Genomic DNA, 27,573 nt, shown 5'->3' with positions numbered 1-27,573 from the left:
TACTCACTGGTACTCTCGTTCCCCAGCTGAAAAGTTCTGAATTCATACAGTTGAATCCTTCTTAACAGTCTGCTTTACGGGAACCTTTATCACCGTCGTTCCCCAGCTGATGAGTTCTGAATTCGGCAGTTGAATCCTTCTCAACAGTCTGCTTTACGGGAACCTTTATCACCGTCGTTCCCCAGCTGATGAGTTCTGAATTCGGCAGTTGAATCCTTCTCAACAGTCTGTGTTACGGGAACCTTTATAAACGTGATCCGCAGTTCTGGTTCCGGAATGAGGGATCCTCCTTGCGCCAGTCCCGAGTTTTTTTCTCGTCCCGGAATTCGGCACCAATTGTTATTAGACGCGTTCTCACGACCGGCCAGGAAGAATACCACAGACCAGAATCTTCTGCGGCAAAGCTTTATTTCTTACATCTTCAGGAGCCAGGGTGCAGGAAGCAAGAGAGCAAGAAGCAAGAGAGAGCGAAGCAAGAGAGAGCGAAAACGAAACCCCGTCCCTCTTAAGGAGCATTCTCCTTCGCCTCGGACGTGTCACTCCCTGATTGGCTGCAGCCCATCGGCCGAGTTGACGTCACGGGGAAGGCAGAGCACAAGTAGTCATAAGATACCCTTGGCACATGCGCAGATTATTTGTTTACCACTTAGAACACAGCTGTCAGCGCCATCTTGTAACGGCGAATGTGGGGGCGGCTCCCAACATATATGTGTGCATGTGTGTGTATGTAAGTGTGTGTGTGAGAGTAACTGTGTGGGTGTTGTGTATATGTGTTGTGTGAATGTGTGTGAGTGACTGTATGAGTGTATATGTGTTTGCGTGTGAGTGATTTGGGTGTGTGTATGAGTGCGTGTGTGTGTGTGTGTGTGTGTGTGTGTTTTCACATGAATCCACATGCCTTCAGAAGCCAGAAGAGGGAAGGCATCACACACACCCCAGAAGCTCACACACACACTCACACATATTCACACAAAACAGGTACACAACACCCACACAGTTATAGGCAGTCTGTGAGCCTTCTGATATGGATGATAGAAATTGAACTTGGTTATTCTTTAAAAACAGTGTGTGTTCTTAAAACATACACTGAGCCATCTCTCCAGCCTCAAAACATTGCTTCAAAACAAATCACATTTTTTCTTCACTGCTCTAGAGTGGCATGCTTCCTAAAGGGATCACATTAATATTTGCATCTCTCAGTTTTATCCACCCAGCTCCACTGGGAGTCTCTCTTATCATCTTAAAACTTTCAATTAATTTTTTTCTAGGATTCCTTCTTCTCACACATTTCATTTGAGTAATGAGTTTTCCCTCAAAGAGAGGTTAATGTTAGTTTGTATTTAAAAAGTAATCATCTAAATTAAAATTTCATAAGAAAAATATCAGGTTATGTTTAAAAAAACAAAAACTCTATCCAGATGAGTCTCAAATATGAAGTTATGGAAGGAAACAGTGATGGTTAATTACTCTCTAGTTAACTGGCAGGTTGAGAGGTAGTAGGTCTACTCTGAATAATAACTACAAACATATAGTTCTTTTATTTTATATATAAAAAAGAACTATATTTAGTAGCTTGTTAATGGCTGGAGAGATGGCTCTATGCTTAAGGGCACGTGATGCTCTTTCAGAAGAACAGAGTTCAGTCCCCAGCATCCATCAGACTCATGCACCAGAAACTGCAGCTCCCCGGAATCCAACACCCTCTCTGGTTTCACCCAGCATGCACATGTGCACACACATATAAATAAATGAAATAAGTAAAATAAAAAAGTCTTCATGTCCTAGGAAGGTTGTCAAAGAAGTAGGGATCATTGTCTAAAGAAAAATCTGAAAAGTATTTTTGCAAAGACCCTGGAAGGATTCAAACTGAAAATGGAATTGAAATTGCTGGTCCAAATCAGAAACTAGCAACCACCAGGAAAAAGGTGGAATCTGAAATACTGTGACTTCATTCCCTTCATACAGACAATGCCTTAGGGTTTCTATATACTGAGTCATTGTTGTTATTACCCAAGTCAAGCAAAATGGCACTGACTGTGATATTCCACATCCAAAGGGCCAGGATTTTAATGACTAACCAGCCCTATGAGTTCTGTGCCTCACTAGATGCTTCCTCGGGATGACCCCCTGCTCTTTCCAGCTTGGCATATCCACACACACAAACTGAAGTAACAAAGGGGCCTCACGCCCTGCCTTACTTTTTTTACTTCATACTTAATAGCAAGTTTTAAACGGCTGAGATTTGGACGGCCGAAGTCCCCGGGCTGGCGAGTCTCTGCATCCCCATTCAGGATGGCCTCCACTTCCTCTGTGTTTCTGCAGAGGTCCAAGAGACCAACAACGAAATCCTTGCACTGCATAGACAGCTTCCTGTAGTCATTCTAGGAAAGAGGGTATAGTTAAAACAAGAAGAGCTAACTCATATTCCATGCATGGCAGAAATTTTCAGATATTCAAGGGATTGTAGATTTCAAGAGGAAATATCAGATTTTAGTTTTAGTACACCTGACTTGTTTTATTCTGTTTTTGCTTTGAAACAAGGGTCTCACACTGTTAATACCTATGCTAACATGAAACTTACGGGTCTCAAATTTACAGCAAATTCCACAGTAGTTTCCCAAGTGCTGCAGTCAGGATAAGTGGCCATGTCCAGCTTACTTTCACTGTATTTTATTTTAAATATATTTTTTATCCTACTCTGCTGTCAGTCCTCTGTGATATTTTATCACCATGAAGAATTTTCTCTAGACTCTAATATCTGCCCAAGTCATTATCAAAGTTATTTTAAAAGATTTTGCTATGCTAAACTCACCAACTAATATGAGAGAAACCTCCATAATACAACTACTATAATTTTCATAGATCCTGTCCTATATTATTTCATCATCGATGTATAAAATATATACTTTTGAATGTCAAAAGACTTTTAGAAAAGTGCCATAAAAGCAAGCAAGCACTTGACAATTATCCTCCTTCCCTTCTTTATTCTTCCTTTCTCTCTTTCTCTCTCTCTCCTTTCTTTCTTTCTTTTTTTGTTAGTGTTGTTAGTTTATTGAGACTGATCCTCAAGTACCTCAAGGTGGCTTTGAACTCCTGGTCCTCTGCCATCACCTCTCAAATGCTGAGAATAAAGATGTGTTCTACTATCTCTAATTTATCAGTTATCTTTTTGATGGATGCTATTTCTTATATTATGAATCCAGCACAGGGTCAAAATATAAGATCTAAGAATAGATTCTGAGAACTGAGATTTCTTTAAGGAAGAAAAAATTTAGCCAGGTGGTGTGTGTGTGTGTGTGTGTGTGTGTGTGTGTGTGTGTGTGTGTGTTCCCTGCAGGTGTAGGGGAGTCCCTGCAGTTGTGGAGGGTACCTTTTATCCCAGCACTTGAGAAGCAGAAACAGAGGGGTGATGAGCAGTGTAAGCTACACAGTAAGACAGTTTCAAAACCTACCCATGTTTAATGGAGAAATTTTAACTTTGCTGTTGTATCATTCCAATGAACTAAAAGACTGATGGGAATTATCAGGATGAAGGTCATATTTTAGAGAGCATAAACTGCTGCTGCCTTTCTGTACAGCATCTCTACACATCTTCATTTGTGTCTTCCCAATGCTTCCTCCTTCCTTGTTTTCTTACCCTGAAATAAGGTCTTCCTTATATCTCCAAATGTTAAACAAAAACCTGTAATCAAAACCTGGGATAGACAGAGCTTCTGAGGCAGCCCCCTTTTCGGGCTCCAGACATCCGGGCACCTTCCCGGCCAGAGGATAGGTGTCCGCCCAGCCCGGGAGGGCTTTGCCTGAGCATCAGCAGCAGACATCTTGGTTCCAGGACTCTGCCGAGAGTAGTCTGCACAGGTGAGAGTGTGGACTACAGAAGCTAACAGCTTCTGGGACAGGCTGAAGCAACACAGCTTCTGGGACAGGTCCTGTTTTGGGCCTTCATCTTTGGCCAGGAGGGAGGTCCCAATGCCAGATATCTGTGCACCTTCCCTGAAAGAGGAGAACTTGCCTGCAGAGAGTGCTCTGACCACTGAAACTCAGAGGAGAGAGCTAGTCTCCCAGGTCTGCTGATAGAGGCTAACAGAATCACAAGAGGAACAATCTCTAACCAGAGACAACTAAATCAACTATCTCCAAAGATTACCAGATGGAAAAAGGTAAACATAAGAATCTTAATAACAGAAACCAAAACCACTCACCATCATCAGAACCAAGCACTGCCACTTCGCCCAGGCCAGGGCACCCTGACACACCCGAAAAGCTAGACCCGGATTTAAAAGCATATCTCATGATGATGGTAGAGGACATCAAGAAGGACTTTAATAACTCACTCAAAGAAATACAGGAGAACACTGCTAAACAGGTAGAAGACCTTAAAGAGGAAGCACAAAAATCCCTTAAAGATTTGCATGAAAACACGACCAAACAGGTGATAGAATTGAATAAAACCATCCAAGACCTAAAAAGGGAAGTAGACACAATAAAGAAAACCCAAAGTGAGGCAACGCTGGAGATAGAAATCCTAGGAAAGAAATCTGGAACCATAGATCAGCAACAGAATGCAAGAGATGGAAGAGAAAATCTCAGGTGCAGAAGATTCCGTACAGAACATCAGCACAACAATCAAAGAAAATACAAAATGCAAAGACATCCTAACTCAAAACATCCAAGAAATTCAGGACACAATGAGAAGACCAAACCTACAGATAATAGGAGTAGATGAGAATGAAGATTTTCAACTCAAAGGGCCAGCAAATATCTTCAACAAAATTATAGAAGAAAACTTCACAAACCTAAAGAATGGCATGCCCATGAACATACAAGAAGCCTACAGAACTCCAAATAGACTGGAACAGAAAAGAAATTCTTCCTGACACATAATAATCAGAACAACAAATGCACTAAATAAAGATAGAATATTAAAAGCAGTAAGAGAAAAAGGTCAAGTAACATATAAAGGCAAGCCTATCAGAATTACACCAGATTTTTCACCAGAGAATATGAAAGCCAGAAGAGCATGGACAGATGTTATACAGACACTAAGTGAACATAAATGCCAACCCAGGCTACTATATCCAGCCAAACTTTCAATTACCTTAGATGGAGAAAAAAAAGTATTCCATGACAGAAACAAACACACACATTATCTTTCGATGATTCCTGCCCTTCAAAGGATAATAACAGAAAAAAACCAATACAAGGACGGAAACCATGTCCTAGAAAAAGCGAGAAGGTAATCCCTCAACAAACCTAAAAGAAGACAGCCACAAGACCAAAACACCAGCTTTAACAACAAAAGTAACAGGAAGCGACAATTACTTTTCCTTAATATCTCTTAATATCAATGGACTCAACTCCCCAATAAAAAGACATAGACTAACAGACTGGCTACACAAACAGGACCCAACATTTTGCTGCTTACAGGGAACCCATCTCAGGGAAAAAGATAGACAATACCTCAGAATGAAAGGCTGGAAAACAATTTTCCAAGCAAATGGTCCCAAGAAACAAGCTGGAGTAGCCATTCTAATATCGAATAAAATTGACTTTCAACCCAAAGTCATCAAAAAAGACATGGAGGGGCACTTCATACTCATCAAAGGTAAAATCTTCCAATAGGAACTCTAAATTCTGAATATCTACGCTCCAAATACAAGGGCAGCCACATTCATTAAAGAAACTTTAGTAAAGCTCAAAGCACAAATTGCACCTCACACAATAATAGTGGGAGACTTCAACACACCACTTTCACCAATAGACAGATCATGGAAAAAGAAACTAAACAGGAACACATTGAAACTAACAGAAGTTGTGAAACAAATGGATCTAAGAGATATCTACAGAACATTTTATCCTAAAACAAAAGGAAATACCTTCTTCTCAGCACCTCATGGTACCTTCTCCAAAATTGACCACATAATTGGTCACAAAACAAGCCTCAACATACACAAAAATATTAAAATTGTCCCATGCATCCTATCAGATTACCATGAACTAAGGCTGATCTTCAATACCAAAACAAAACAAAATAAAAAAATAGAAATCCAACATTCATGTGGAAACTAAACAACACTCTTCTGGATGATACCTTGGTCAAGGAAGGAATAAAGAAAGAAATTAAGGACTTTTTGGAGTTTAATGAAAATGAAGCAAGAACATACACAAACTTATGGGACACAATGAAAGCATTTCTAAGAGGAAAACTCATAACTCTGTGTACCTCCAAAAAGAAACTAGAGAGAGCACACATTAGCAGCTTGACAACACACCTAAAAGCTCTAGAACAAAAGGAAGCAAATTCACCCAAGAGTAGTAGACAGCAGGAAATAATCAAACTCAGGGGCAAAATCCACCAAGTGGAAACAAGAAGAACTATTCAAAGAATCAACCAAATGAGGAGCTGGTTCTTTGAGAAAATCAACAAGATAGATAAACCCTTAGCCAGACTCACTAGGGAGCACAGGGAAAGCATCCTAATTAACAAAATCAGGAATGAAAAGGGAGACATATCAACAGATCCTGAAGAAATCCAAAACACCATCAGATCCTTCTACAAAAGGCTATACTCAACAAAACTGGAGAACCTGGATGAAATGGACAAGTTTCTAGACAGATACCAGGTATCAAAGTTAAATCAAGATCAGGTTAATGATCTAAACAGTCCTATATCCCCTAAAGAAATAGAAGCAGTTCTTAATAGTATCCCAACCAAAAAAAAAAAAAAAAAAAAAGCCCATGACTAGATGGGTTTAGTGCAGAGTTCTATCAGACCATCAAAGAAGATCTAATCCCAGTTCTTCACAACTATTCCAAAAAATAGAAACAGAAGGTACTCTACCCAACTCATTCTATGAAGCCACAATTACTCTGATACCTAAGCCACAAAAAGACCCAAAAAAGATAGAGAACTTCAGACCAATTTCCCTTATGAATATCAATGCAAAAATCCTCAATAAAGTTCTCGCTAACTGAATCCAAGAACACATCAAAACAATCATTCATGCTGACCAAGTAGGTTTCATCCCAGGGATGCAGGGATGGTTCAATATATGGAAGTCCATCAATGTAATCCAGTATATAAACAAACTCAAAGACAAAAACCACATGATCATCTCGTTAGATGCGGAGAAAGCATTTGACAAAATCCAACACCCATTCATGATAAAAGTCTTGGAAAGATCAGGAATTCAAGGCCCATACCTGAACATGATAAAAACAATCTACAGCAAACCAGTAGCCAACATCAAAGCAAATGGTGAAAAGCTGGAAGCAATCCCACTAAAATCAGGGACTAGACAAGGCTGCCCACTTTCTCCCTACCTATTCAACATTGTACTTGAAGTCCTAGCCAGAGCAATTTGACAGCAAAAGGAGATCAAGGGGATACAAATTGGAAAGGAAGAAGTCAAAATATCACTTTTTGCAGATATGATATGATAGTATATATAAGTGACCCTAAAAATTTCACCAGAGAACTCCTAAGCCTGATAAACAGCTTCAATGAAGTAGCTGGATATAAAATAAACTCAAACAAGTCAATGGCCTTTCTGTACACAAAGGATAAACAGGCTGAGAAAGAAATCAGGGAAACAACACCCTTCTCAATAGTCACAAATACTGTAAAATACCTTGGCGTAACTCAACTAAGGAAGTGAAAGATCCTTATGATAAGAACTTCAAGTCTCTGAAGAAAGAAATTATAGAAGATCTCAGAAGAATGAATGATCTCCCATGCTCCAGTTTTGGCAGGATCAATATAGTAAAAATGGCTATCTTGCTAAAAGCAATCTACAGATTCAATGCAATCCCCACCAAACTTCCAACCCAATTCTTCAACGAATTAGAAAGGGGAATCTGCAATTCATCTGGAATAACAAAAAACCTATGATAGCAAAAACTCTTCTCAAGGATAAAAGAACATCTGGTGGAATCACCATGCCTGACCTAAAGCTGTACTACAGAGCAATTGTGATAAAAACTGCATGGTACTGGTATGGCGACAGACAAGTAGACCAATGGAATAGAATTGAAGACCCAGAAATGAACCCACACATCTATGGTCACTTGATCTTTGACAAGGGAGCAAAAATCATCCAGTGGAAAAAAGACAGCATTTTCAACAAATGGTGCTGGCACAACTGGCGGTTATCATGTAGAAGAATGCGAATTATCCATTCCTATCTCCTTGTACTAAGGTCAAATATAAGTGGATTAAGGAACGCCACATAAAACCAGAGACACTGAAACTTATAGAGGAGAAAGTAGGGAAAACCCTCGAAGATTTGAGTACAGGGGGGAAATTCCTTAATAGAACAGCAATGGCTTATGCTGTAAGATTGATAATGGGACCACATAAAATTGCAAAGCTTCTGCAAGACAAAAGACACTGTCAATAAGACAAAAAGGCCACCAACAGATTGGGAAAGGATCTTTACCTATTCTAAATCTAATAGGGGACTAATATCCAATATATATAAAGAACTCAAGAAGGTCGACTCCAGAAAATCAAATAATCCCATTAAAAAATGGGGCTCAGAGCTAAACAAAGAATTCTCACCTGAGGAATACCGAATGGCTTTGAAGCACCTGAAAAAAAAAATGTTCAACATCCTTAATCATCAGGGAAATGCAAATCAAAACAACCCTGAGATTCCACCTCACACTAGTCAGAATGGCTAAGATCAAAAATTCAGGTGACAGCAGATGCTGGCGAGGATGTGGAGAAAGAGGAACACTCCTCCATTGTTGGTGGGATTGCAGGCTTGTACAACCACTCTGGAAATCAGTCTGGCAGTTCCTCAGAAAATTGGACACAGTACTATTGGAGGATCCTGCAATACCTCTCCTGGGCATATATCCAGAAGATGTTTCAACCTATAAGAAGGACACATGCTCGACTATGTTCATAGCAGTCTTATTTATAATAGCCAGAAGCTGGAAAGAACCCAGATGCCCCTCAACAGAGGAATGGATACAGAAAGTATGGTACATTTAAACAATGGAGTACTACTCAGCTATTAAAAAGAATTAATTTAGGAAATTCCTAGGCAAATGGATGGATCTGGAGGGCATCATCCTGAGTGAGGTAGCCCAATCACAAAAGAACTCACACAATATGTACTCACTGACAAAACACCCATGGAAGGGATTACAGAGACAAAGTTTGGAGCTGAGACGAAAGAATAGACCATGTAGAGACTACCATTCCTGTGGATCTATCCCATAATCAGCCTCCAAACTCTGACACCATTGCATACACTAGCGGGATCTTGCTGAAAGGACCCTGATATAGCTGTCTCTTGTGAGACTATGCCAGGGCCTGGTAAACATAGAAGTAGATGCTCACAGTCAGCTATTGGATGGATCACAGGGCCCCCAATGGAGGAGCTAGAGAAAGTACCCAAGAAGCTAAAGGGGTTTGCAACCCTATAGGTGGAACAGCAATACGTACTAACCAGTACCCCCCGGAGCTCATGTCTCTCGCTGCACATGTATCAGAAGTCGGCCATCATTGGAAAGAGAGGCCCCTTGGTTTGCAAACTTTATATGCCTCAGTACAGGGGAATGCCAGGTCCAAGAAGTGGGAGTGGGCGGGTAGAGGAGTGGGGAGGGGAGGGTATGGGGGACTTTTGGGATAATATTGGAAACGTAAATGAAGTAAATACCTAATAAAAAATAATGTACTTGTCTACTCTCTAATGGGTTTTCTATGTATATATTTATATGGTATATTAGTATGCTAATGAAAATAAAGTGAAATCTAGCAACTGAAATTCTAATAAAGCATTTAAACACTCAAAGAAAAGAAAGAAAGAAAGAAAGAAAGAAAGAAAGAAAGAAAGAAAGAAAGAAAGAAAGAAAGAAAGAAAGTCTACCTATTTTCTGTTTGGAGGGTTTTTTTTTTTTTTTTGGTGTGAGTTAATTTGAATGTCTTTCCAGAAAAGGACCACATCTTCTGCTTTGAGTCTACCTGAGCCAGCATGGTGTGAGCCATACAATCAGCAAACTTGGCTGGCGAGTGTACAGAGGGGAGTGTGCAATGACATGAAGCATCACTGTATCTGAATTCTTGCTAGCTGCTTCCCAGGTATTTGAGGTAGGAAATGACAGCTCCTTGTCTGTTCTCCAAGAGAGCACTGCTCTGTCCTGAAGTCAGAATTGAGGGGCTGGAGAAAAGGCTCAGCATTTCTTCCAGAGTCTGTTCCAGAGACTGTTTTTTCAGAGGTTCTGAGTGCAATTCCCAGCAACCACATGTTATATGACACCATTTGTTTCCCTGTCAGCTCTGATAATTGACACACCACCTTAATACTAACAAATACTACTTCCCAACTCAGCACAGTTTCTTGAAAGATAATTATCTTTCAAGCAGGCAAAGCCAGACATTTTTAAACATTATACAGAAGAACGTAGCAATGATTTAAAAATAGGCACAACACATCTTGTTGGTCCCTCAAGATGGTCCCTCAGAGACCAGTCTGCCCAGGAGAGCATTTGGGCTGTAGAAGCAACATAGCTTCTTGGACAGGGTCCATTCAGTCTTTCACCTTCAGTCAAGAGACAGAGCTGATCTCCAGACCTCTGTGCACCTTCCATGCAAGAGGACAGCTTGCCTGCAGAGAGGGCTGTGACCACTGGGACTCAGGAGAGAGTTTGACTCCCAGTATTGCCAACAGAGGCTAACAGAATCACAAGAAGAACAAGCTCCAGCCAGATACATCTGTAACAACTAACACCAGAGATTAACAGATGTCGAAAGGCAAGTATAAGAATCTTACTAACAGAAACCAAGACCACTTAGCATCATCAGAACCCAGCACTCCCACCACATCGAGTCCTGGATACCCCAACACACCCGAAAAGCAAGATTCATATTTAAAATCATATCTCATGATCCTAGCAGAGTATTTTAAGAAGGACATTAATAAATCACTTAAAGAAATACAGGAGATCACTGCTAAACAGATAGAAGTCCTTAAAGAGGAAGCACAAAAATCTCTTTAAAAATTAGAGGAGAACAAAGGTAAAGAGGTACGTGTCCTTAAAGAAGAAACATAAAAATTGGTACATTTACACAATGGAGTACTACTCAGCTATTAAAAAGAATGAATTTATGAAATTCCTAGGCAAATGGATGGACCTGGAGGGCATCATCCTGAGCGAGGTAACCCAATCACAAAGGAACTCACACAATATGTACTCACTGATAAGTGGATACTAGCCCAAAACTTAGTATACCCAAGATATAAGATACAATTTGCCAAATGCATGAAACTCTAGAAGAATGAAGACCAAAGTGTGGACACTGTGCCCCTTCTTAGAATTGGGAACAAATCACCCATGGAAGGAGTTACAGAGACAACGTTTGGAGCTGCGACAAAAGGATGGACCATCTAGAGACTGCCTTATCTAGGGATCCACCCCATAATCAGCTTCCAAACGCTGACACCACTGCATACACTAGCAAGATTTTGCTGAAAGGACCCAGATATAGCTGTCTCTTGTGAGACTAGGCAGGGGCCTAGCAAACACAGAAGTGAATGCTCACAGTCAGCTATTGGATGGATCACAGGGCCCCCAATGGAGGAGCTAGAGAAAGTATCCAAGGAGCTAAAGAGATCTGCAACCCTGTAGGTGCAACAACATTATGAACTAACCAGTACCCCGGAGCTCTTGACTCTAGCTACATATGTATCAAAAGATGGCCTAGTCGGCCATCACTGGAAAGAGAGGCCCATCGGACACACAAACTTTTATATGCCCCAGTACAGGGGAACGCCAGGGCCAGGGCCAAAAAAATGAGAATGGGTGGGTAGGGAAGTGGGGGGGAGGGTATCGGGGACTTTTGGGAAAGCATTGGAAATGTCATTGAGGAAAATACGTAATAAATTTTTAAAATTTTTTTTTTAATTTATAAAAAGAAAAGAAAATTAAACCTCAAAAAAATCGCTTAAAGAATTAGAGGAAAACACAACCAAACAGATGGTGGAATTGAACAAAACCATCTAAGACCTAAAAAGGGAAGGAGAAACTATAAAGAAAATCCAAAGGGAGAAAACACTGGAGATGGAAATCCTGGGAAAGAAATCAGAAACAGAATACAAGAGATGGAAGAGAGAATCTCAGATGCAGAAGATCCATAGAAAACATGGACACAACAATCAAAGAAAATGCAAAATGTAAAAAGATCCTAACTCAAAACATCCAGGAAATCCAGTACACAATGAGAAGGCCAAAAGTGAGGATGATAGGTATAGATGAGAATGAAGATTTTCAAATTAAAGGGCCAGCAAATATCTTCAACAAAAGTATAGAAGAAAAGTTCACTAACCTAAAGAAACAGATGCCCATGAACATAAATAAGCCTACAGAATTCCAAATAGACTGGACCAGAAAAGAAATTCCTCCTGACACATAATAATCAGAACAATAAATGTACTAAATAAAGACAGAATATTAAAAGCAGTAAGGGAAAAAGGTCAAGTAACATATGAAGGCAGACCTATTGGAATTACACCAGACTTCTAACCAGAGACTATGAAAGCCAGAAGATCCTGGACAGATGTTAAACAGACCCTAAGAAAACACAAATGCCAGCACAGGCTACTATATGCAGCAAAACTCTCAATGAACATAGATAGATAAACCAAAGTATTCCATGACAATACCAAATTCACTCAATATCTTTCCACGAATCCAGCCATTCAAAGGATAATAAAGGGAAAACAACAACACAAGGACAGAAACTACACCCTAGAAAAAGCAAGAAAGTAATCCTTCAACAAACCAAAAAGAAGACAGCCAAAAGATTAGAATCCCAACTTTAACAACAGAAATAACAGGAAGCAACAATTACTTTTCTTTAATTTCTCTTAACATCAATGGACTCAATTCCCCAATAAAAAGACATAGGCTAACAGACTGGCTACAAAAACAGGACCCAATATTTTGCGGATTACACGAAACCCACTTCAAGGGAAAAGACTGACACTATCTCAGAGTAAAAGCCTGGAAAACAATTTTCCAAGCAAATGGTCCCAAGAAACAAGCTGGAGTAGCCATTCTAATATCGAATAAAATCGACTTCCAACCCAAAGTTATCAAAAAAGACAAGGAGGGGCACTTCATACTCATCAAAGGTAAAATCTTCCAAGAGGAACTCTCAATTCTGAATATCTATGCTCCAAATGCAAGGGCAGCCACATTCATTAAATTAACTTTAGTAAACTCAAAGCACACATAGCACCCCACACAATAATAGTGATAGATTTTAACATCCCACTCTCATAAATAGACAGATCCTGGAAACAGAAACTAAAGAGAGGTACAGTGTGAAACTAACAGAAGGTATGAAACAAATGCATTTAACAGATATCTAACAGAACATTTTATCCTAAAATAAAAGGATATACTTTCTTCTCAGCACCTCATGGTACCTTCTCCAAAACTGACCATAAAATTGGTCACGAAAAAGCTTCAACAAATACAAAAATAATGAAATTATCCCATGCATCCTATCAGATTACCACAGACAAAGGCTGATCTTCAATAACAACATAAATAATAGAAAGCCAACATTCATGTGGAAGCTGAACAACACTCTACTCAATACCTTGGTCAAGGAAGAAATAAAGATATTAAAGACTTTTTAGAGTTTAATGAAAATGAACCCACAATATACTCAAACTTATGGGACACAAAGAAAGCACTTCTAAGAGGAAAACACATAGCTCTGAGTGCCTCCAAAAAGAAAGTGAAGAGAGCATATACTAGCAGCTTGACAACACACCTAAAAGCTCTAGATCAAAGAGAAGCAAATTAACACAAGAGGAAAGACCAAATAATCAAACTTAGGGCTGAAATCAACCAAGTGCAAACAAAAAGAACTATTCAAAGAATCAACCAAATCAGGAGCTAGTTCTTTGAGAAAATCAACAAGATAGATAAACCCTTAGCCAGACTCACTAGAAATTAGAAGTGAAAAGGGAGACATAACAAGAGAACATGAGGAAATCCAAAACATCATCAGATCCTACTACAAAAGGCCCTACTTAACAAAACTGGAAACCCTGGATGAAATGGACAAATCTCTAGACAGATACCAGGTACCAAAGTTAAATCAGGATCAGATTAATGATCTAAACAGTCCCATATCCCCTAAAGAAGTAGACACAGTCATTAATACTCTCCCAACCAAAAAAAGCCCAGGACCAGATGGGTTTGGTGCAGAGTTCTATCAGACCTTCCAAGAAGACCTAATTCCAGTTCTTCACAAACTATTCCACAAAATAGAAACAGAAGGTACTCTACCCAATTCATTCTATGAAGCCACAATTACTCTGATACCTAAACCACATAAAGACCCAACAAAGAAAGAGAACCTCAGACCAATTTCCCGTATGAATATCAATGCAAAACTACTTTTTAAATTCTCACAAACTGAATCCAAGAACACATCAAAAAGATCATTGATCATGATCACGTAAGCTTCATTCCAGGAATGAGGGATGGCTTAATATATGGAAATCCATCAACGTAATCCACTATATAAACAAACTCAAAGACAAAAACCACAAGGTCATCTCATTAGATACTGAGAAAGCATTTGACAAAAATCCAACACCCATTCATGATAAAAGTCTTGGAAAGATCAAATATTCAAGGCCCATATCTAAATATAATAAAAGCAATATACAGCAAACCAGTAGCCAACATCGAACTAAATGGAGAAAAGCTGGAATCAATCCCACTAAAACCAGTCTTCCCACTTTCTCCCTACCTATTCAATATAGTACTTGAAGTCCTAGCCAGAGCAATCCAACAACAAAAGGAGACCAAGGGAATAAAATTGGAAAGGAAGAAGTCAAAATATCACTACTTGCAGATGATATGATAGTTTATATAAGTGACCCTAAAAATTCCACCAGAGAACTCCTAAACCTGATAAACAGCTTCAGTGAAGTAGACGGATATAAAATTAACTAAAAACAAATCAGTGGCCTTTCTCTACACAAAGTATTAACAGGCTGAGAAAGAAATTAGGGAAATAACACCCTTCACAATAGTCACAAAGAATATAAAATACCTTGGTGTGACTCTAACTAAGGAAGTGAAAGATCTGTATGATAAGAACTTCAAGTCTCTAAAAAAAAAAAAAAAGAAATCAAAGAAGATCTCAAAAGATGGAAAGATCTCCTATGCTCATGGATTGGCAGGATTTATATAGTAAAAATTGCTATCTTGCCTAAAGCAATCTACAGATTCAATGCAATCCTTATAAAAATTCCAACTCGATTCTTTACTGAGTTAGAAGGGGCAATTTGCAAATTCATCTGGAAAAACAAAAGACCTAATTCTGAACAATAGAAGAACCTCTGGTGGAATCACCATGCCTGGCCTCAAGCTGTACTACAGAGCAATTGTGATAAAAACTGCATGGTACTGGTCCAGCAACAAACAGGTAGATCAGTGGAATAGAATCGAATACCCAGAAATTAACCCACACACCTTTGAAAAGGGAGGTTAAAACCATCCAGTGGGGGGGGGGGGGGGGGAAACAGCATTTTCAACAAGTGGTTCTGGCACAACTGGCAGTTATCATGTAGAAGAATGAGAATTGTTCCATTCTTATCTCCTTGTACAAAGCTAGGTCTTAAGGGATCAAGGAACTCCCAGAGACACTGAAACTTATAGGAGAGTAAGTGGGGAAAAGCCTCAAAGATATGGGCAGGGGCGGGGGGGGGGGGATTCCTGAATAGAACAGCAATGGCTTGTGCTGTAAGATCAAGAATGGACAAATGGGACCTCATAAAATTGCAAAGTTTCTGTAAAGCAAAAGACACTGTCAATAAGACAAAGAGGCCACCAACAAATTGGTAAAGGATCTTTACCTATCCTAAATCAGATAGGGGACTAATATCCAATATTTATAAAGAACTCAAGAAGATAGAGTCCAGAAAATCAAATAACCCTATTAAAAGGTAGGGTACAGAGCTAAACAAAGAATTCTCAACTGAGTAATACTGAATGGCTGAGAAGCACCTGAAAAAATGTTCAACATCTTTAATCAATCAGGAAAATGCAAACCAAAATAACCCTGAGATTCCACCTCACACCAGTCAGAATGGCTAAGATCAAAAATTCAGGTGACAGCCGATGCTGGCAAGGATGTAGAGAATGAGGAACACTCCTCCATTGTTGGTGGGATTGCAAGCTTGTACAATAACTCTGGAAATCAGTCTGGGGGTTCCTCCAAAATTGGACATTGTACTATCAGATGATCCAGCAATACCTCTCCTGGTCATATACCCAGAAGATGTTCCAACTTGTAATAAGGACACATGTTCCACTATGTTAATAGCATCCTTATTTATAATAGCCAGAAGCTGGAAAGAACCCAGATGTCCCTCAACACAGCAATGCATACAGAAAATGTGGTATATTTACACAATGGATTACTACTTAGCAATTAAAAATAATGAATTTATGAAATTCTTAGGCAAATGGCTGGATCTGGAGGATGTCATCCTGAGTGAGGTAACCCAATCACAAAAAAACTCACATGATATGCACTCACTGATAAGTGGATAATAGCCTAGAAACTTAGAATACCCAAGATACAATTTGCAAAACACATGAAACTCAAGAATAAGGAAGACCAAAGTGTGGATAGTAAGTTCCTTCTTAGAATGGGGAACAAAATACCCATGGAAGGAGTTACACAGACAAAGTTTGGAGCTGAGATGGAAGGAAGGACCATCCAGAGACTGCCCTACCTGGTGATCCATCACATATACAACCACCAAACCCAGATACTATTGTATATGCCAGAAAGATTTTGTTGACAGGACCCTGATATAGCTATCCCTTGTGAGGCTATGCCAGTGACTGGCAAATTCAGAAGTGGCTGCTCAAGTCATATATTGGATGGAACACAGGGCCCCTAGTGAAGGAGCTAGAGAAAGTACCCAAGGAGCTAAAGGGGTCTGCAATCCTATAGGAGGACCAACAATATGAACTAGCCAGTACCATCCAGAGCTGTGTCTCTAGTTGCATATGTAGTAGAGAATAGCTTAGTCAGCTATCAGTGGGAGGAGAGGCACTAGGTATTGCGAAGATAATATGCCCCAGTACAGAGGAATGCCAGGGCCAGGAAGCAGGATTGGATGGGTTGGGGAGCAGAGCAGGGGGAGGGTATAGGGGACTTTCGGGATAGCATTTGAAATATAAATGAAGAAAATATCTAATAAAAAATAGGATCAACAATAGCCTCTCTGCTATTCTCTTTCCCCTTTCTGCAGCAGAGACATCTGGAGAGCCATGTGCATGGCACAGACCTCTAGGGATAACTAATTGAGCTGGAAAGGCTGCAGGAAAACTTTCCCTTCGGAACTATAGGGATGCTGGTGATTCTTAAGGCATAAGTGAAATGAATGTGGAACTGGGGGCCTAAAATGAATCATTGTATTACTACAAGCAGCCTATGTGGTATTGCAGTTCAGAAAAGAGTCTATAGAGTTAACTTACAGAAACATATGGTGACACCAATGGACTTATGGGTTTGTCAACAAGGTTATCCTGTACTGATCTCTCCCTTTGAACTTTCTTACTCCTGGTTTGACCTTAGACTAGAGTCAGGAAATTTGCTCTTCTATAGTATTAAAATAAACTCTCTGGTCTTCCATTTTTGGTTTTGTGTTTGTTTATTTGTTTGCTTGCTTGCTTGCTTGCTTGCTTGCTTGCTAATTGTATGTCCACTGCCAAGGCTTAATTCTGTCAAGCTTACAATAGTCAAGACTACCCATTTAGGACTGTGGTCAATGCAAAGTGTCTGATAGAAAGTAGATCATTACAACAATAATTATACTTCTTGAATGAAACATAAAATTGAGACTGGGAAAAAGGTTCAGTCAATGAAGCCTCCGTTGTACAATGATTAGTATTTTAATAATAATTAGTATTTTAATTGAGATCCCTGGAGCATGCTGTTTTAAAAAATGCACACAGACACATGTCTGTAACCCTAGAACTGGGTCCAGATACTGGATACCTGAAGCTCACTACCCAGACATTTAGCTGTATTAATGAGATGCAGGTTCAGTGAGAGATCCTGTCTCAAACAATAAGGTAGAGACTGATCAAGGAAGATACCCAATGACAGCACTTGGCTCCACATACACACATGTGCACATGCACCCATTAGCACACACTCACATAAACACACATACCACATACATTTCTCATCCCCCCCGCCCCCAACAGCTCCAATAAATCCTAACATGCACAGTAATTAGCACATCATGGAAACACACCTTGGCTTTACTTTCCCTTTCTCTGTGCCTTCTAAATTCCTGTCAACTTTTCTGCACATAGCTGAAATGACAGCTTCTACAGAACTTTGCTGAAACCTGGTAGATATTGTATATTCCTTGCTCTGATATTTTACAGCACATCACTTATACATCTACTTAGTCCTTGAACTTTGTGAACAACCTACCTTGAACTCTTTCTCAATGTTGGCAAGCACTGCCAGCTCATTGCTAAGTTCTAAAGCAGTCATGACTGGATCTTCACTGGACAATGACAGGTATGCTGGACTTGCCAGACCTTTGTATGCATTGATCCTGGATCTAGAGTGGCTGAAGGAATCATGCTTCTGCTTCTGGCTGCATTCTGTACACTTGCAGAAGTAATCATGAGGCCGCTCAATCCGGGCACCCTTTCTCAGGAGGGTATGCACAATTTCATATTCCTGGCAATGTGCAGCGAGAATGATTGGGGTCACATCATGGGAGAACCGCGTCCCATCTTCATCATAGGCATAAAAGTCATCTTGCTGAAGTTCAGACTGGCTGGGGCTTGTCGCTAACCTTTTGCCTTCAGCAAAAGCTGGATGGTTGAGGATTGCCTCCACAATCCGTACATAACCTTTACTAATGGCTAAAAGTAAAGCATCCCCAACTCGAGACAAGTTTTCCTTCTTGAGTAGCAGCTCTGTGATTTCCAAGTGCTCATTGGCCACAGCCAGCTGTAGGGCATTCTGGCCCATGTAATCCACACAGTTAACATTGAGGGAATGACACTCTTCTAGCATCTTCCGCACCACTGGGATGTTGCCATATTCAGCTGCATCTAGAAAGCGTTCTTCCTCAATAGACAGGCTTGTTGAATGATCATTAAACATGTATGCTGGTCCTCGATTAGCTAACCTTCTTCCCTTCTCACGAAGAATCGTCTGCCGCCGGTGAGTCAGTCTGTTTTCATTACCCCGGCTGCAATAAGACAGAAAGACAGTGGAGAAATCATATTAGGAGCATTTTTGTATGCCAAATGACCTGTCATTCACCTAATGCAATTCTCAAGTATATTAGATGTTGCCTCAGCATCTCTAGACGTTCTATCTGATAAGATGAAAATTAATTTATTTGCTAATGAATTCCAAGAACTTCTTATTTAGGAAAGATAAGTACATTACAGAGTTTAACATTCCAATTTGAGGTAGAGACCCTGGTGATTGACTTCCTTTTTCTTGTGTCATTCACTGAGAGACAATGGTATTTCTGAACTGCAGATGGTAAGAACTTAGGAAATGCTATTGGTCACTGTGGTGGTTAGTTTTAAATGTCAACTTGCCACAATATACAGTCACCTGGGAAGAGTCTTAATGAATTATTATCTAGATCTGATTGGCTGGTGTGATTGGCATCTTAAGCAACCTGATGATCATCAGGGATTTTCCTGGTTGTACTCAGTTCACTGTGGGCAGCCCCATTCCCTGTATCAGAGCTCTGGGTTGTATAAGAGTCAAGAGAGCTAGCAGAGTAGAAGCAAGGCGCTATCGTGGATGCATTTGCTCCTCTCTGCTCTTGCTCGTGGCTGTGCTGTGATCGGCTGTCTCAAGCTTCTGCCCCTGTGACTTCCCTCCAGGGATGGAATGTAACCAGGAATCGTTAGCCAGATAAACTATTTTTTCTAAGTTGTTTGTGTCAAGGTATTTGTAATATTAATAGAAATGAAACTAGAATAAAGAACATGAAAGCATTTTTAACTGGCAAACAGGATAGTAAATTTACCCAAGTCTTCAGTGTTTAGTCATTCTTATGTACATTACTCCAGGAAAATTGTGACTGAAAAATATACTATTTATTTCCTTAAATCTTATCATCTAAAAGCATAATTCAGCACACTTCCCCATTACTGTCTGCTTTGCTGTTGTGATGAGCCTAGAACATGGCCTTCTAGCCTCGCTTCTAGTCAAAAATGGAAGAATGACTAGTCAGATAAATGTGCATTTGAGAGTTGGGACTTGAAGTGAAAGTAAATGGGAGCTTTCTTCAGCAGGGCACTTGTGGGACAAGAAAGACTTCAACTCTGCCAACTTGCAAAATTGCTGCAAACTTGAAGAAGTCATGATCAAGAGTCCAGGAAGAAAGGAAAGCATCATGGTGAGGAGACTGTGGCCAAGAGGCTGCTGGCCTTCACTGAGCCCTTTAGCCTATATAGAAAGAAACTTAAGGAACCTTTGTCCTGATCAAAATACTATAAGAAGAAATCTATCCTTTATGGATCGAAAACAATGTCGGAACGTTTTCTTGTGGTTGGAGGACTCTTTTTCAATTGATCTGTTCAAATCTAATAAGATGGTAATAACCATCACCTACTGGAAAGCCAAAGAGGAACAGGACAGGCCTACTTAAGGGAGTATTTTTTGAAATAATATGAATATATTATTCTCCACATTCACTTTCTTTCTCTCCAATCCCTCCCATATACCCCTTTCTTTCAGTTTCATGGCTTCATTTTAAAAGAAACTTATTGTTACATATACACATACATATACATTCATATTACTAATTTCAGATACAGAAATATAACTTTCTCAGTCTATGTAATTTTACTTGTATGCATATTATCTCAGGGCTGACCATATGGTATTTGCCCTACTCACTCTTCTATTGCTGTGAAGAGACACCATGATCAAGGCAACTCTTATAAAGGAAAGCATTTAACTGGGGACTTGCTTACACTTCAGAGGCTTAGCCATCATCTTCATGGTGGGAGTGCAGTGGCAGGCAGAGGGACAGACAAGGCATGGTGCTTGAAAAGCATAATGTGCATTGGATTCATGCTCACTTCTTCGTCTCTATTCTTTTAAGATTAGATGATAGGTTCAGGCAGGGAGCCCTTTCTCCTCTACAGCTCTGAGAACATTTCTGCCATAGGTCTTAGACAGTGTTACTTCCTACTTTAGCCTTTTATGTTTAACTCCCTAGATTTGGAAGTTGGACTTTTCATAATTGATATTTAAGTTATTACCATTTTCTCTCATTTCCAATTATCTGTGTATATCATAATCTGGGAGAATTTTTTATCAATTTTATCCTGTGGTATAACTAATGAGTTTTTTTTCAGCTACTGTATTTTTAGTTTTCAAGATTTTTTCAAATGTTTCTTTATATTTTGCTTTTATTATTATATTTTTCCTTTTACTATCACATGTTTGTTATTATATACTATAATAAAATATATTCCTTTTTGTTAACCATTATATTTTATTATTATTATTATTATCATTATTATTATAACTACTGGTGTGTGTATGGTGTGAGGTGGGTGCTTGCCTGTGTAGAGATCAGGGGACAATTTTCAGGAGTGTTTTCTACCCTTCTACCATGAGCTCCAGGAACCTAGCTAGGACCTTCAGGCTTGCATGGCCAGGGCCTTTCTGCACTTAGCCATCATATGGCATAAACATTTATTCTGTAATACTTTTTTTCAGTATCCTTTTATATCCCTCTGGAGATATTAAGAAAACAGGCTGTGCAGATTGTAGTTCTAAGAATTTGCTCTGTAGTTACTTGCTTCCATATGTTTGCTTTGGTCTCTGTGTGTCACAGTTTTTCCACACATAGACCATGATGCATAATGAATTAGCTTTCCTGTTCTGTAAAGCAGTCCTCATGTGCTTCTAAGAGAGTTCCACCTCTCCCTAGGAGAGCTAGGCTGATGTTGGTTTAGCAAAGCAGGTTTTCTGAGTAGAACAGGAGTGTCTGGGAAAGGCATTACTTCTAAGTTAACAAGACAGATGAGGTGTGTTATAAGAACAGCCATCCATCATTCTTCCTATGAAATTCTTAGCCCTCTTCCCTCTCTGTCATTTTTCTAGCTTCTGATAAGCTCCTTGGGCTTTCACTTCCTGTGATATATATATATATATATATATATATATATATATATATATATATATATATATATATATATATATATATATATATATATATATACACATACCATCTTTCATGATTTCTGTTGTAGACAAGAATGTTGAAAGATGAAGAAAGATGAGGAAATGAAGATCTGTCACCTGAAGATGAAGGATGGTTTGAAAAATACAACAACAACAAACAACAACAATGGAGAAAAGGCATAAAATATTACCAAGTATTTTTGAGATCAAGAACCAAGTCTCTTTTTGTTCATTTTTAAGTAGCTATCTATGTTTACTTATGTGCATATACCTGCATGTGCATGTGCCACCTTATGAGTGCAGGTATCCTACAGGCCAGAGAGGAAACTGGATCCCCTGGGGCTGAGTTACAGATGCTTGTGAACCACCTAATGTGTGGCTGAAAGTGAACTAGGATCCTCTAGAAGAGCAGCACACACTCTTAACCACTGAGTCACCTCTCTAACCCTCTTGGTTGCCCTTTGAAACTCATTAAAATGGGAACAAATGACTATGGGAGCTTGCCTCAAAGTATTACCCTGGGAGTCTGTTAAAGTTAAGAGTTGGAAAGCACTTAGATTCGGATTGCATTGCATCCTCATGAATAGGCACTCAAAAGAGCAAGGGCACTTGGACTTCACCATTTGCTACTCTTCGCTCAAGTAAAGCACCCTGGCAAAGCCAAACTACGATGATGACTACACAAGTCGCCTTACCTCTTCTATAGACATTAATACATCACATTTTAGCTCAGCCCCCACAGCTGTATTTGCAGGCAATACATGTGTAAGTTTGAATTGAACTTATATTGCCTTAGTAGTGACATACTTATTCTAAAATTTAAAAATAAAAATTTATTATCTTACTATTTCTTTGAAAAATGTCATGTTCTATTTTGACAAGTCACTAGTCCTGAGACATGCCCTCTTTTCCTTTCACGCTCGGGTTTCCCTCTTGCAGAAAGACATCCTCATGGGAAAAGAACGCCGTTTTCTAGGGAGAAGCCACCCTGTCCTGTCCTAATGGTTCTGCTACAAATATATGTGAAATGCAGTGACATTAATTTCAGGCATATTTTCATTAAAAATCTGGCTTTCCATTTTGTCTTTTATGTTGTTTCATTGAAGAATTGGGAATGTTTGCATACATGTGCATTGTCTCCTGCCTTAAAAGAACAATAAATACAGGCATGGAGAGTTTAGTTCCCACGGCATGAGGTAGTGAGATGCTGCTTCCAGGCTGGTAGACACATGGCTTCTGTCTGCCCCTACTCACTCAAAGCCACAGAGTAAGAAAACAATGGAAAGATCTGGTTTTTGGTTTGGTTTAGTTTTGTGTTTCATTTTTGGTCATGAGCTGCTTGATTCCTGATGAGTTCCAGGACAACCAGGACTAGTCAGAGAAACCCTGTCTCGAAAAACAAAACAAAACAAACAAACAAACAAAAAGATTCCTGACGTTCAACTGTAAATGCAAAGTGGATGAAGTAACCTTTAATGTCAGAAATATTTCAGCTCTTCCAGGGAATAGATGACCTGCTAATAGACCACATTACCTCTCTGAAAGTGGGTTTTATAAAGCTGTTATATAGGACTGGATCTTAATAGAAAACACAGCCTGGGACAAACACCTATTGTAAAGAACAACTCCTCAGTCCGTAACACTGGGTCAACAAGAGATATTTTCATTTCAACTACAAGGTAATTTTGCAAAATCATCTCTTCTGTTTTAAAGATGTGTACACACATACACACACACACACACACACACACACACACACACACCCTTTTCCTTTCTATTCAGTTATATTTAGCATGGTTAAAAGTTTAATAATCTATATTTTTAATCTCTATATTTTTACATTTTGCTCTCATCACTATATATAAATAACAGTTCTAGGAAATAACTCATATTAACCTCCAACTCATATGATGCTCAGCTATCAAGTCATGAAAAGCAGGTTTTTACATACCTCATTTCCCTGATTCTTGTCTCTGGCCAAATAGTGCCTGTTGCCCCAGATAGCGAATGATGGAATACTCCATCTCACTTGTAAAAGCCAGCAGCATGAATTAGCTGCTGAGCAGAATGACTGTGTGCTAGGGGCCAGAGCATGTACGGTAATTTTCTCTACTTCCTGTTCCAAGATAGTGTGCTTTTATCAAATGAAAGTGCTCCTGTACAAAGTAAGCTCCAAGATAAGTGCCTTGCTTAGCTTGCAGTTGTTGTTGTTGTTCTGGTTTTTGTTTCATGTTTTTTTCTGTAAAATTCTGGTAAATATGAAAACTCAAGCACAAATCTGTTTACTAAAGCTAATATTAGAGACCACAAAGTAGACTTTATAGATTTAGCCTTGGAAAATGGAAATGAAAGATATCTGGAGATATGTATTTTATTACATGTACAATTATTCCCCGGAAGAATCAGACATGGTTAGAGACTGTTGATCAATACAAGTAACTAGTTTACAATCATCGTTCAGGATGAATGATAGAAATCATTTCATTATAATTACATAACACTAGGTCTGTCCTGACCCTACCTATTTAATTTCTCTCTACATATCCCAGGCCTTCCTCTGGAGTTGAAGAAGCAATAAATATTAGTGGGATGTGTCTTGGTCTCTTGGGAGCAGAAACTATTTGGCTTTATTCAGCACTGAATTCACACATTTGGGAGAGTGTTCTGTGAGAGGTCAGTACATATATGAAATGAGTGACTCCTATCTGTCAAGGGAATCAAGTTCACAGCCTTCAAACTCTGCATTAACCCGAAAGCAGTCATAATGTCCAATGCTCCAACAAAGAGAGAGAAAACATACAGCCTAAGCCACAGTGCGGCTTGCTGTGCAAATGTAACACTGTGTACTCTTCAGCAAACAACAACCTCAGTGGGGAATAACGAAATTGAAAGGTGTGTCTTCAATGCTGCACATCGAGATTGTTTTACCCTTAAAGATAGAACTAATAGCCTCCCAGGAGCTCTGGTCTTCCTGCCTGACTTGACACTGCACAAAGTCTCTGGCTATCCCTCTTCACAATACATAGCAGACCTTGCTGAACTCCAGAGAGTTTTCTAGGTAGCATTTTTTTTATTCTGCTTTCATTCAATTGGCTTTGGTTTTCCTGTGAACTTATTTCATCTCATCAAACCTAACTTTCCACTTGATCAGTCACATTCCATCACTGCCTGTCTTCACAATCCCTGGACAAAATGGAGCCAGAGATGCCTGTCATTCAGAGGTAGCAAAAATGTTGGTTAAAAAAAAAAAAAAGATCTTGCTCATGGCACAAACTGTGGATTGCATGTTTTGTTTTTATTCATCGATTATTATCTCGTTTGAATCAGTTATATGCCAAACTTTAAGAGGAAAAAGACAAGCGATTGCTGGAAGTTATAGAGATTGGCTTTTATAGAAGAACTACATCTGATATGCATAGCTGTTCTGTGTTTTCAGCTTCCAGTTAGAGTCCAGCTAATTTCATTGCCATGCCTTCTTTCTTTGAAATGTTCTTTGGGAGAATCATGGGGACAGGCATTCACTTTTATGTATTTTGATGAGTGTTCTTGAGACTATTAAAACCTTTGTGTATAACATAGGCAAAATAGACCCAAATTATGCCAAAGGAAGAAGTTTAAACCCTTTGCTTCTATTACCAACAACTTCCTCGTCCTGTGTATTTTATACAGATCTTTTCCCATTCCACATGTAACATCTAAATAAGGCAGATGCCAGGACAGAATTACAGAATGTACACAGAATAAAGTGGGTTTAATGAAGGGAGTGTTAGCACAATAATGTGCAATATCCACACCAGGACAGCTTAGGTGAAAATATAAAGTGATATAAAATCAGTCTTCAGAAAAGTGGAATGCAGAGATGGCCTAGAGATAAGAGCACTCTCTGCTCTTGCAAAGAGCAGGAAACCAGTTCCCATCTCCTATGTTGGATGGCTAACAGCCACCTGTCACTCTGGCCCTAGAGATCTGACACCCTCTTTTGGATTCTACAGGAAGCTGCACATGTGAATAGAAACACACACCCAAGGAGAGAAAGGGGGAGGTAGACAGAATAAATATTTTTTTTAAATTATCAAAAGTGAAACAAAGTCACTTTAAATGAGAACAGTTTAATAGAGGCTCTGCCCTTTGTGGAATGAACCAGGGGCCAGGACCTCACTTTCCTGTCCTCTGCAACCATACTTCATCCCCATAGGCCGAATCATAGGCCACTGCCATGAGACAAGTGAGCCCAATGATCTGCAATGATGGTCCCCAAACGTTGCACAGAGTGCAAGGATGGAACAAGCCAACAACACCCAGCCCAAGATCCATGGAGAGCTTAACTTTGCCATGGTGAACTCTTTCAGAAACGACTGGTAAACACATGTACAGAGAGGATGCCAGGGGATGCTTTACTGGGTGGTGGTTGTTCTCACGTCTCTAAGCTTTGCCAAGAAAGACACATTCAAGTTCAAGCAAGTCTTTTATCTTTAAAAACAAACAAACAAATAAATAAGTCTCTAACAGAATTAATCCCTCTGGGTTTTAAGCTCTTGCTAATATTCATATGAGGCTCTGAGTTGTCAGAGCTTTGGCTCAACAATATCAACCAACCAGATCCCCCAGAGGTCCCAGGGACTAAGCCATCAACAAAGGATTACACATGGCTCCAGCTGCATAAGTAGCAGAGGATGGTCTTGTTATACATCAATGAGAGGAGAGATCCAGGGAAGGGAGGCTGTGTTAGGGTGTTTCCGGAAGGAAGGGAGCAAAACCAGGAAAAGGGATAACATTTGAAATGTAAATAAAGAAAATATACAATATAAATAAATAAATAAATCTCCTAAAAAGAATGCTCTACTTGATATATGATAACTTTTATTTTTCATAATTTTGAAGCTGGTGATGTGATGATAATTGACAAAATCTAAGTAGTTTATCTGTGGATAACCCACCACCAGCTTGTGTGCATAAAACACATGTGGTACATATACACGATAGTATATTATTCAGCCATAAACATTAAAATCCTGTGGTTTATAGAAAAATGGATGAACCTACAGGATATTAAGAAAAATAAGCCAGGCACAGGAGGACAATAGCCCATATGATTTTGCTCATATGTGGATGCTGAAAATGTTTATCTCATACTAGTAGCAAGTATAGTAGTGATTGCAAAAGACAGGAAAGATCACAGGTAGAGGGAAAGGAAGAGACTGATTAATGGGTACAGTGCTATAATTAGGATCAAAGAATAGGCTGTACAATGAGTTAATAATGACCTAAATGTTATAATCATTAGAAGGGAATTTTAAACGTTCTCACTACAGAGAAACAATAAA

At 39.3% G+C, this 27,573-nt stretch overlaps 1 protein-coding gene across 7 annotated transcripts in view; it reads right to left on the bottom strand.

The window, feature by feature from the left end:
* Nucleotides 1-27,573, bottom strand: part of Trpc6 (transient receptor potential cation channel, subfamily C, member 6) — a 136,886-nt gene that overhangs the window by 51,779 nt on the left and 57,534 nt on the right. For 6 of the 7 annotated variants that reach the window (XM_011242360.3, XM_006509850.3, XM_011242359.2 and 3 more), the window contains 2 exons: nt 18,500-19,274; nt 2,199-2,381 (listed from right to left, as the gene is read on the bottom strand). In XM_011242360.3, coding sequence (XP_011240662.2) covers nt 2,199-2,381; nt 18,500-19,274 — 958 coding nt within the window. Of the gene's footprint in view, nt 1-391; nt 2,382-18,499; nt 19,275-27,573 lie in introns of those variants that run through there. The other variant, NM_001282087.1, reaches the window with a different exon arrangement.

The sequence above is a fragment of the Mus musculus genome, chromosome 9 (assembly GCF_000001635.26).
Source record: "Mus musculus strain C57BL/6J chromosome 9, GRCm38.p6 C57BL/6J".
Classification (NCBI taxonomy): Eukaryota; Metazoa; Chordata; class Mammalia; order Rodentia; family Muridae; genus Mus; species Mus musculus.
The sequence above is the reverse complement of the archived record's forward strand: the minus strand, read 5'-3'. Positions and strand labels throughout refer to the sequence as shown.